The 13,185-nt window shown below is 37.9% G+C and overlaps 1 protein-coding gene across 1 annotated transcript; it reads right to left on the reverse strand.

The window, feature by feature from the left end:
• Positions 1-1,531: 1,531 nt before the first annotated feature.
• Positions 1,532-10,009, reverse strand: LOC101853393 (E3 ubiquitin-protein ligase TRIM71; the record flags this gene model as incomplete). Its single annotated transcript, XM_005101217.3, is given in 6 exon segments — positions 1,532-2,194; positions 4,277-4,486; positions 5,582-5,803; positions 8,278-8,548; positions 8,988-9,135; positions 9,839-10,009. Coding segments are annotated over 6 exon segments (1,185 nt in total). The 3' UTR covers positions 1,532-1,999.
• Between the last annotated feature and the right edge of the window lie 3,176 nt (positions 10,010-13,185).

Raw genomic sequence — 13,185 nt, forward strand, 5'->3', positions numbered from 1 at the left:
GGCTAATTCACTATCAATTCCTCCACAAAAATGTGACGTGTATGAGTGGTTCGGTCCACTAGGTACATCGAGTGAAAGAAAAAAAATGCCAAAATAAAACACTCGTTGGGTCTAAAAATGAGCACAAATTTTTTTGCTTTATTAGACTTTTGAATGACTTTTCTGTCGGAAAATCAATTTTAAAAATCTTTTAAAATTTGATGTTACACGTGTTTATAAAGCTATTTAGGAGAATGTCTTTGTTCTGTGATGGAGGCGTTTGTCAATCTTTGATAGCGAATATCTCAGTTTTTTGCCTCGGACAGCAGTGAAGTATTCCAAAATTGAATTGTGCGTCATTTACTTAAATATTATCGTATTCATTTGATATTTGTGTCATATGAAGGGGAATTATGTCCTCATTGCATCTGTACCAAAAACTCAAATTATGAAATCTGTACCTATTGGACCAAACCGTCGGGACTTGTCACAAATGTTTGATGTTTAGTGGGTTAGCCCGTGCTATCACAAGGGTGACGGATAATTTCAAAGAAAGTCAGCCAGTTGAGAGGGCAGACAAAAAGTTATTGCTTTCAAGAAGGAACAATATTGCCTTGAAAAGAGAGCAAATAATATTGCATTAGTAAATACTGCACTGAAGAATGTACAAAAAGATCTAAGTGATACAAAAAGAAAAAACAGAAACATGCTGAGGAAGCATCGATCTTCCTCACGTACAATAGCACAAAGCTTATAATCATATAAAGAATAAACTTTGGGAGTCGGAGATAGCTATGCGACATGAAAATGTCTAAACTAATACTGGGCCGGCAAAAAGTTAAGACTGTCGCAGCAGATGTCAATACAGTGGAACTCGGATTCAGCGAGCTCGGATTCAACGAGAACTCGGATTCAACGAGAGGAGATAGATTCCTTCTTTAAAATCAATAAAAAATAACCCGGATTCAACGAGCACTTAAATCAGCGAGCTCGGATTCAACGAGGTCGCTTCCAGGGTGAACAGCCCCCACGGACGTGGCTTCCCTCATTTTTCTCCCAGAACGAACTTTATCTATTCCTGGAAACCTTCCATTGCACCTGCGCAGTGTACTATTATTCATTTAGCCAATTGCATGCGACCAATCAGTGGCCTTTTTTCATACCAACACATGCGTTATTGGCACACGCACGTGTCTACTCTAGCGTGTGTCGGGGTCGGATGGGCGGCCTGCACACGTGTGAATGTGTGTGCGTGTCGGGGAGGGGCACCTGCGGTCTGAGCGTTGAACGTCGCAGATACAAACGAGTCACAGTCTTTTTTCCCCCTCGGCAACTGATCATTATTACAATGATAAGCTAGTCTTGACGTAGATCTGCATTATGAATTGTGCGCTAGTCTATGGAATCAAACTTTGCCGTATGCTAGGCTCTACACAGCAACATAACTTTTTGGCAAACAATCGAGATGACACATGCGTGCATTTGAACGAATCAGTCTTTTTTTACACAGATTATAATATGGGGGCATTTCAGGCTCTACTTATTACTTCTCTTTACACATTACTTGCTCAGGGCCTGTAATTATCTATACAAAACCTCTTGTTTGCTATAACAAACACTCGGATTCAACTAGATTTTAGGTCAGGCCCGGAGACCTCGTTGAATCCGAGTTCTACTGTACTGACAGTGACGGGCAAATCATCCAAGGTGGAAGTGAAATTCTTATGTGTTCAGAGTGCATCAGCAAAGATCCTACATTTGTACAACGTTTGATTTGCACTAATGTTTTAAAAATGGAGTCTGATAACTGCTTTTACTCCAATGTAATAGGTCTGCTAGCATCTGACAACCACTCTTTGTTTTTTGGGAGTCTAGCAAGACAAAAGTCGAAGGAATTCCCACTATGATTATGTGCTGACAAAAGTTGACCAAAAGACCTAAAACTGTACATTAAAACCCCTTAGTTGGATCGCACAACCCCATCAGCATCTTTCAACTCTCCGATGTCATAGAAACGAGTTCACATGTTGGGAGAGGCCACCGGTGTCCTCTTCTTGCTCCCAGGGGTTTTCCCCTCATGGCACGGACACTGTCGGTAGCGGAAGATCTTGATGCAGTGGTCTCCCCCAACACTGAACTCTGAGACCACCAGGTGGCCTTCCAGCCCTAGGGCAAGGGAGTGAACACTGCCAACGTCGTCCGTGGGGACTAGGACCTGAGAGGAGGATTTTCCCATTATTTTGTTGCAATGTATTTATGTGTGGCATTGTGAAGAAATCAGGCACTCGTCAAAATAATGAATAGAAAAAAACATTGGATCATATTTATTTGAATTTTTTGGAGGGGCTCAATAACTTAAAACTCTTTGCGTCTATTTAAAAACACTTTCCTATGTGGATTTTACTGAAAAGACAGATCAAAGCCACAAAAAATGTAAATCTGCATTTTTCAAAGACTCTCAAACTTTGGCAGTCACTAAATTTTGGCAGCAATTTTCTCACTAATTTTACCTCTAAACAACCAAGCGACTCCCACTTCCCTCAATCTCAAATATCTTAAATTTTTACTCATAACAGAAGGGTATTTTTTTCCTCAAGGGCAAAATAAATAAACAAGGTTTAAGATGATACTAAAAACTCTGTATGCCTCAAAATTGATGGGTGACTGATTCCATCTTATTATAACATGTGTGCATTTGTATAGTACAAAAGTACAGTTGAACCTGTGCAAGTTGACCATCCATTGTCAAGGAAAAAGTGATCATCTGAGACCTGTCATTATAATGCTTAAAACTGTAAGGGGGAAAGTGGTCATTTGTACAGGTGATTGTCTTGTTCAGTTGGCTGTTAGAGCAGGTTCGACTAGATAGAGATATATATACATTTATGTCATAAAAAGTAGTCTATAATGGTCAGAGATACCAGCAACTGGTGCGATGGTTCAATTCATTGTCGTAGCGTGCAAAAGACTTGAGGTCAATTCCCAAGTCGGCATGTCTGTTTTATCAAGCATCTCTGTCATTCTTCTTGGATCCTGTATCTCATTCATCTCAGGTTGACCCTGACAGGCAGGCTCAAATAGCTTGTCGCCTCCTATTCCTATTGATTTAAATTGTGCCAATAGGGGTGTAAAGCATTTCGTCATTAAGCTGAAAAAACCCTGTTTTGTTCTTTTAATTTCAATTTTGATAGAATATTTCTTGAGTCCAGGCAACATGTATCCCAGATTAAGAAACAGCAATAAATACAAAAATGTCAAAATTTTGGGCTTAGTAGGCCTACTTTTAAACAACTGACGGACGATTCCCAAATTATAAAATTAATCAATGATATGGGATGGAAGGATGAAAGGGGGGTTGAAAGAAATCAAAGTCCAAAGCACGTTGGCAAGCGTTTCCCCATATACTTACCTTGCATTTCAAATAAGAGTAGCTCTTAAACTTCTTCAGATTTAAAAAAAATCTGAGTCATGATCGATAATAACATTTAAAAAACTCTCCCCACAATCTTATAAACTTTTAAAAAATATGCCTGTTTCTACATCTTTAATCCTAAAAAATAATGTTTTTCATCTGGACACAATAACTTTTCTTACACGCAGCAAGTGCTGAGTAAGAGAGAGACACATAGAGGGTCATCAAGACAGTTTCCATTAGTTCCTGCAATGAAATTAGTTAATTTTGGGTGGGGGGGAGTACAAAAAAACAAGGGAACATATAATCCAAAAACGTTGAAAAAAACTCCCCAATGTCTGTATACACAAGTTCACATGGAAGCAGACCCCCATCCATCAACCACCACTTTGCTCCTCCTTTCTTGTCAAACATCTATCATTCTTTATCTCCTCCTTTTCTTTGTATGTTACTCTCAAGTATCACATGTTATTTCAGCACTTACATGACCTATTTGTGAATAATAAAAGTAATAATAACAATAATAAATAATAATAATATATATTATAATAATAATAATAATAATGCGTAGAATAAACATATACATGCTCTACAACACTCTCTATGCATTTTACAACTATTACAACCCCAGCAGATCCCAGAACACTTTGAAACACTCTCAGCTTCCCACGAAGCATACGGTGCAAGCATCCGATTTAGGTGCAAAAACACTAACAAACTGACAAGATGTTTCTCAGATGCCAAAGCACTAACAAACTGACAAGATGTTTCTCAGATGCCAAAGCACTAACAAACTGACAAGATGTTTCTCAGATGCCAAAGCACTAACAAACTGACATGATCTTTGGCAAAGTGCCATAAAACTCTGACTGAACTTAAACTAACCTGCTGGAGAAACTCGCCGTTGTCCGTGTACACGTTGATCACATGGTTAAGGACGTCCACGACAAGAATCTGGCCCAGCGGCGTGAAGCAGACGTCACCGGCCATCACAGACAGGCCCGCTGAGTGTGCCTCAGGGGAAAACCGACAGAAGCAGCGACCCTCCAGCGTGTACAGGTACACATGACCGTCCTCCGGGTCACTCACCAGGATCTGCACCAAAAAAGTCTTTAAATTTCAGCTTTCTCACCAGACATATAAAATTTACATCAAAAGTCATGCTTATAACAACAACAGCGACAATAACAACAAAAGCATATAATAATACTATGATAATAATAATAATATGAATAGCAATAATAACAATACTGATAATAATTATCATTGTCTTCATCATCATCATAATACAATAATAATAACAGTCATGATCTTTACCATTAATTTTATAAGCATAATAATGATAGTAGTAAAGACACAGTGTGCATATATGTATAGTTTGTAGCCTATAAAAGACTACATGATCTTTGGTAAGTAAAACTCTGGCTGCTATTATTACTATTGTTATTTATCCAGAACATGCTGAGCATATTTGCTGCTGTTGTTGTTGCTGGATAGGGCACACCCTGAGGAGCCCCCCGACAAGCATCATCAGACAGGCTTTAACGTGGAACCCACAAGGAAAACGTAAGAAGGGAAGACCAAAGATGACACGGAGGCGAGCGGTACAAGTGGAAATTGAAAAAGCGGGAACATCATGGAAACAGCTAGAAAAGGATGCTCAGGACAGGCTTCGCTGGAGTAATATTGTTGATGGTCTATGCTCCACTGGGAGTTAAAAAAGGGCAAGACAGAGAGTTGTTGTTGTTGCTGTTGCTAATGGTGATGATGTTGTCGCTATGGCAATCAACCAGAAAGATGTTGAACTCACATCCACACCCATCTGCTTGCTGCCATGATGAAGTACATAGTGTATGACTACTCCAGCAGTTCTGTTATTTCAAATGCTAAATTTTTAGTAAAAAGGAAGGGTAGCACCTTGCTCCCCCCCCCCCCCTTTTCCATTTTGAACTGTTTGACAAAGTGCACAACACCCTGGGTCATCGAATCTTAGTGGGGGTTGCAGCTATATCTTTAATAAAACAGGAAATGTCCGGCTGCAATTATCATGATGCACAAAGAATTGGTAGGTTACAATATCTTAATTTTACCCATTTAATTGTTTATCTCTACAATAAATCCCTCTGAAAAAGAGCAAGAAATGTAGTTTTAGTACTCGCTGTGAGCAGACTCCACAATTGTCATGTATACCTCCGAGTCGTTTGACATTGAGATCTGTATTGGAGCACCCGAGGACTTGCCCTTTGCCCCCACTGGAAAGTGGTGAAGCATCACTCTGTCGTAACTGTTAAAAATGAAGATCTCCTTCCGAGTCGTTGCCACGGCAACATTCATGTCTCTGTCGCAGCCCAAGCTGAAAGGCTCTCCAGCTATTGGCATACTGTACTTAAACTTCAAATCTTCTGTGAGAACCTGAAAAATCGTAAGCAAAAGTTCAAAATAAAAACAATATTCTTTTGTTTTTTTGTTTTAACACTTTGCCGCCACAAAGTCAGCAGTACAAAATACCCCATCTGGTCACCCAGCCAGGAGAACGACTGCAACGGAATTCTCAGGCCTGGTGCACAACTGCGCCAGGTGACCCGAACGGATAATTTTCACTGGTGCATTATTGTGCCAAGTGACCTAAAAGTGTTAAACTAGCTTCTTTCTTTTGTAGGGCTGCAAGAAAATGTTCACCTGTGGAGAAAACACTTTTATCTAACCTGACCCAATGAGGTTGTTCTCCGGGTAAGTCACAGTAAAGTCACAAACTCAAGAAACTCAGCTAGCCTGCAGTGTGTTCTCACGCCAGGTATTCTAAGCTGCTGGTGAGGAGTGACAATCAGTTTCTTGAATTCAAATGGGCATCAAGTTGGTGGATTTTGCTTAAATTTCATAGAAATCACTTCACTTGACCATCCACAGTACTCAAAACTTAAAAATTTAACTCGAACAACAGGCATTAGCTTAACTTTCAAAAGTTGTAGACCTGTTTCTGTTTTGTTGCAAAGCAAATTTAGTTGAAAATATTGAACAAAAAAGTTTCGGTCAGCAACTTGAAATTACCAATCAACATATGCTCAGAAAATACAGGAAATTGATATATATATATATATATACTAGCTGGGCCCCCGTTCAATGAACAGATTGAGACAGAAGCGTGTTGATTGTTCCCAGTAGCAAGAAAAAGAATTTGACAAAGGAGTCCAGAAAAAGCGATGATGGGCATCAAATGAAAGGATCACTGTCGGATTTAGCACCAAGTAAAAAAAACCCATAGGCTAGATCTAAACGTGTTGCACACTTAAAATAGTGCTCAGTATTGCGCGACAATGTGCGATAGTATCGAATGGAAGTATGACTTGAAATAAACAAACCTGGCGGATTTTTTAAAATTACAAAGACAGAAGCGTCGGCCTACAAAAGCGATCGAAGAAATAAAGAAATTTAGCTTTTTGCAGCAAAACTGTCTCAAAACTTAAAAAACGAAGGGCGTCATGATCTGGAGAATATTTTAAAGAATCTTTTGGCGAAAACCGCATGTCAATCGATGGAGCTATTAAAAAGCCTTTTGAATAGCAAAATTCGGCCACCACAATTAGATAATATAATTATATATTTATACATGTGCGTGTGTTATATATATATAAGTGTGTGTGTGTGTGTGTGTGTGTGTGAGTGTGTATGTGTGTGTGTGGATACAACTATAGACCAGCAGTGTCTCTATTCAGTAGACATGCCAACTTCTATAAGTTAGGTGCTTAATTAAATAGCTGCTAAAAAAAATTGCATACAAAACAAGCCTAAGCCCACTTTAACTCATTCGCTACGCCGAGCCGTGGGGGGCGACGCGGCTAAAGTGCCGTCAGTACGCTAAGCCGCCCCCGGCGGCTCGAGAACCGATCTTCAATTTTAGCTTAGATTCTATTCCAATCCACATATCCATGTTAAAATAAAGGTCATAATATAATGTTGACTTACGGGTCAAGCATTTCCACTGAAAATCGAAAATTTAGATTCAGTTTTGAAACACGATTTCGTAGTTTATTCGACTTTGTTTTATCACGATGCCAAAATTATAGCCTGGACACCAGTCTTAGTAATTTTACACTACAAAATCTATCATTATTTTGCCCACTAAAGAAATGTAGAACTCTTTTTTTATAATATTGATACGATTGGACTCATATTGCCAAAGTACTGTTATTGAGAAATCAATATTTTTGAGTGCTAGAACTAAATTGTCAAAATATTTTTTTCTCCACAAAATAACTACTTTTTGACGAAATTACACAAAAAGTGCCACTCAAGACATGTATAGGTTTATTCCAAATGCAATTCTGAATAATTCCATATAAGATACGAGTGGGTTTTTTCTGTTTGTGATCGTTTTTCAAGATTATAAAAAAAATTTTTTTTCAATATCGGATGTTATGTTCAAAATGTACAAATATTATGGTATGTAGGTAAATAACTGCAAACTTTTCAATATTTTCCAGTTCTATATTGTTTTATGGTTATTTTGATGTATCATTTGACTAGGTGCAAACATATTTTTTGAGTTTCACCAAAGATTATTAATTTTTTATTTTCAAATTTTATCCGCATCCAATCAAAATTGTGTTGCATAATCGTCTCTTACAGGAACCAAAGTTGAAAAATACATAAATAAACATTACAGATGTATTTTACAAACCATACTGAAAATATTGGTATATAATACGTTGATATTTAATTGAATTTGTGGCCCCAAAGACCTTTTAACTGCCCACTAGTCATCATCTCATTCGCCCTCCCGAAAAAAATTCTTCCACAAGCCGAAAATAATACGTAGCGAATGAGTTAAGTCCCTTGCTTGCATGGCATTAACTTTGTCTTGGCGATAAAACTTTCAATGAACAAACCTGCACTCTTTTATTCTTTTTATCTGCTACTGCAATATCCCCGTTGGGCAGTTCAAGGACGTCACAAGGTTCGTTGAACTCCTCATTTCCCTGTCCCTGCTTTCCGACATGCTTCTTGTACACACCGTATTGATTGAGATGCTGCACTCGATGGTTCATTGAGTCAGCAACCAGAATATCGCAGTCCATCGTGGTGCACAGTCCTCGCGGGTAGCGGAAGTCACCGGGGGCGCTACCCGTCTCACCCAACTTGTACAGTAGCTTGTCAGGTCTGTGACAGTACCATGGTGAAAAAAAAAGAGTGCACATTTTAAATAGTATGTGTGTGTCTGTGTGTGTGCATGTCTGTATTTGAGTATGTATGTGTGTGTGAATGTGCATGCATCTTTCCGCGCGTGTGTGTGTGTGAGTGTGTGTGCGGGTGTATATATTCACCCATGTCAGAACAGATATCCAGCTATAGACAGTGGAAGAACTTGTCAGTTTGTTATTTTTTGAGTGCATAAAATCTACAGCTTCCACTGTATGCTTCCTGAGAAGCCAAGAATGTTTCTAAGTGTTCTAAGGTCTGCTGGGGTAATAACAGTTGTAAAATGCATAGAGAATACTATAGAGTGTGGATATGCACTATATAAATGCAATTATCACTATTATTATCATGATTATTATTATACTCAACTTTTCTGCTTTCTGTATATGGAATGTCTTACTTCTTTGTGCCAGGAGTTGGTTCTTCAGACTTGTCATGTAGATCTTCCACTGCTCTGTACGTCTCTGTCATGCCATGCGACAACACCCATGTCTCAAACTCTTGTCTGTCTGTGTGGTCTTTCATTACTTCATGACGACAGTCATGTACTAAAAGAAAAATGCACATAGATAATGCAAGATATTCTCTCAAAGAAGAATATGAAGTGGAAGTGTGTGTCGGGGAGGGGGGGGGGGGGGGAGGGGCTATTTTGCTCTTCCCAATTAACTTTCTATTTCATTCTCATATAAAATAATTAACATTAATTCATAATAAAACCATGCTGAAAGAGATGTTTGAATAGCAAGTGTTTTTTTTTCTTCTTTTTAAAAAATTATCTATAAAGTATTAGTGGCAAGCCTAGAGATTAATAAGGGCAAGAATAGAGATGAAAATCATATCAATTTTAAAAAATCCTGAGCTGTCCCAAATTTCTCAATCATAAGTTGAGTAAGTAGATGAAACACAAACTTTTTTTCAAACAGAGCAGCTCATTTGACTGTAGATGCAGTGGTACAGTAGATCATGCACTTGACATCACTATTGTGATTTTACCCCACTGTACTGTCTGAGGACGAAACACTTCCATTTCAAAATCATGCACTCGACGGAGTCTGGTAAACTGCTTAATTTCTATGAACAAATTCCAGATAGATCAACAAATAAACCAGCCACAATCAAAATTGAACCCCATATAAATGACTACTAAAAGAGTTAATTTCTAAAGAGAAAAAAAATCAAGCTCATAAGATCAGACTTGAGTTTGTTTAGTTTTTTTAAAGACTTTTTTGTGGATGAGTCCGGATTTCTCACCTGGACGATCATGCCTTTTCCTGAAAACTTTTCGTCCCTCTTCATGGTAGAGTTCTCTGTTGGTCTTCACTCCAACTCGAGGAGGATCGGAAGTGAAGCCGTGAGGGTACACTCTGTAGTGAGATTGGAAGTCCACCATTCTGCTGCCCCTTCACCTCTGTGTGTTCTTCACTATGAGAAAGTCAAAGGGAAAAAGATGAGCTCAATAATTCATAAAAATGTAATAAAGTGAAAGAGTGGAAACTTTCTTTTCCTGTCATTTTTTGGGGGGGCTATTTCTCAAGTGGCATATGTTCATTTTATAAACTTTATTTTCCTGTGACTAGTGTGCTCACATGATAGTGAAGTATCCTTGGTGACAATCATGGAGAAGTGTTTCTTCACAAAATGCAAAAATGTCCCTTTCCTCGACGAAAACATTATAATTATGACAGTACATAGAAATATTTTAGATCAAATCGCATTTAAGGTTATCAGGAAAACAAATAAGATATTGTTATTTGAATGACAACACTAAATTTTGGAAATGTTGAGTGTTATTTAGTGTCAGGTTTGAGGCTTTAAAATATAACTTACAGAAAAATATTTTTTGCGATTCAGCCGCAGCAGTTTCAGTATTAGATTCTATGCTCGGAGAGTAGGCCTATGTCAATGAGGAAAGGGAGCAGGGGGATAGTGACAGATTTTGAGGTCTATAAAACACCAAAAGGATCCAATTTGCTAAGTCCGATCCCTACCATTTAGGCCTATCATAAATTCCATCTCTCATCTTTTTTTTATACAAAAACCAATGCTGATTGCACCTTTCAAATAAAAATTAGTATCTGACACAAATGAAGCAACGATTTTATAGATTCCAGAGATGAAGCCTCTAATCATTAGGCCTATAATATCTTGGAAGCTGGTTAAGGTTTTGATTATTAAGGGCTCAAAATCAGACTTATGAGCTGATGCTGTTTAGCCCCAAATAGAAAGCTTTCAAAATCCTTAGGCCCTACACCCTCTCACACACTTGATACAACACTAATGCTACTAATTAGGCTATATAGTGTCTAATTAATCAAACAGTAGAAGACCTAGCTCTACAATTTAAATGTAAATTTCCTGTATGGTCGTATCGTTATCATAAAGATTCAAATGACTACTTTGGGTCTTAATTTATGAAGGAAGTGCCTATTTGCAACACCGCGTTGCGATTAGCGCCAGTGCTAAATAAAACGCCGCGTTGCAATTAGCGCCAGTGCTAAATAAAACGCTGTGTCGCCGGGTGTAAAGTATCAAGCTTAATCTGCACATCGTTATCGGAAGTTCTGATGGCCGAAGTGACAGCGTGTCTGCGCTTGAAGTGAAACCATTATTTTTTTACCGTTGGTTCAAGCCCGCTCCTAGACGAGGTTTTTTAAAATTGTTTTTTTGTTGTTGTTGTTGTTGTTGTCCTCTTCTCGACTGACCAACAAAGTGTTCCCATAATTATATCTTAACTGTTGCTTTGTAGTTTTTTTTATGTAGTGATGAAGCATGTACATTCTGCTTTTTGTCCCCAAGAGGAGCTCTGTACAAAGTAGGCCTTAGTATAGCCTATACTTTTCCTTTTACCAATTTAGGCCTGGTTAAAGTTCAGTAATGGCTTTCCTTGGTCTGTGAGTCAAATTTTTTATTTTTTTAAAATTTTAGGCTCAGGAGAAGGAAAAAAAAAAACCTTTCGGGACCGGGATTCGATGGTATGCTTGGAAGCACTGAACATTAGAATTAGAGAAATAGACAGTAGACAACTTATATACGTTCTCTAGGCCACTTAAAGTTCAAGTTGCACCATCTTGTTATTGTCATCCAAGCGTCTTAAAATTTCGACTTAAACTTGCTCAAACTCTAACTCAGATGATTATGATTATGAGAGATGAACAAGACGTCTACTTTAGTGCAAACAATGTCAGAAACAATAATAATTGTTAGATCTAATCTAGATCTAGATTTTTCTAGATCTAGATTAGATCTAGATCTACCCAATATTGATCGGAATAAGACAACGTTATAAAAAAGGAGTCAAATCCTAGGAGGTTTATCAAAAAAACTGAGAAAGCTTCCACAATTCAGGCAGAACTAAAATATTATCAAGTAGAAACGATGGCTACTACATCTCGATCTAGATCTATATTCTAGATCTAGCTCTAGTACTGGCGTTTCAAAAAGCGGCGTTGCAAATAGCACGGGAGCTATTCAGAACGCGGCGTTGCAAATAGGGCTATTTATGAAATAGTCTATAAAACATTAGTCCAGGTTGATAAGGACATGGTTTTTGGGAACATGGATGCTTTATTTTTGTTAGATCGGGGGTGCTTTGGCTTAATCTTATCATCGGATCAATAATTAATTCATTAGTCAAGATTAGTGGCTAAATTGGTGATAATTAGATCTAGATCTAGATCTAGAGCTAGATCTAGATTATCTAGATCTAGAATTCTAGTCATCTTATCATTTATCATTTACGATTTATGAACTTATGATGTTATTATTGGTAGTGTTAGATCTAGATCTAGATCTAGATCTAGATCTAGATCTAGTCTCAGCCACTGAAACTAATCCCCAACTCAGACCTTCAAAACTTTGAACTGGGCCTAAAAATGTGCAAACTACCGTAATTTTGTCATGAACAGAACGTATAACAGTGGTTTTCAGTCTTCCATCATGATTTTGGAAGCCATTGAGTATAATCTTGATGACATAGAATTTTGATCCAGATCTGATAGTGGTCGCTCGTTTCGGAAGTCCTCAATTGAAGAATTTAACGTGCTAAAGTAAAGCATATAAGACAAGATCACCAAGTGTAGATTAGATCTAGAATCTAGATCTAGATATGTGAAATTATTGTTCCACAAAACTTAAAAAAGGGAAACAAGTAGACAAGCTGTGAGAACAATTTTTGTTAAGTTCTTAAACAAAAACAGATGTACTTCAACTTTGAATTTTTCTGACCACTGTTTAATTTTTCTGGCCTTAGAAGACTCCAGGAAGCATCCTATTCATGGGCGCCGCCATGTTTTGGCTTGCCTAGCAACCTCTCCAAAAGGAAGTGAAATTTTGTATCGCATAATAATAATAATAATGATAATCATCATCATCATCATCATCATCATCATCATCATCATCACTCGTCTCGTCTCGTGTGATGATGATGATGATGACTATCATTATTATCATTGTTATTTTTATTATTATTGTTATTATGCGATACGAGTGGAGGTGCCACTAATAAGCATATTGCACAGAATTCTACACTTATAGAAGCGGAACTCCCTCTTCGCGATCGCCGATTCGCTGTGAGGAATTGAAACTAAAACATGGCGGCC

This window comes from Aplysia californica, unplaced genomic scaffold, assembly GCF_000002075.1.
Source record: "Aplysia californica isolate F4 #8 unplaced genomic scaffold, AplCal3.0 scaffold00274, whole genome shotgun sequence".
Classification (NCBI taxonomy): domain Eukaryota; kingdom Metazoa; phylum Mollusca; class Gastropoda; order Aplysiida; family Aplysiidae; genus Aplysia; species Aplysia californica.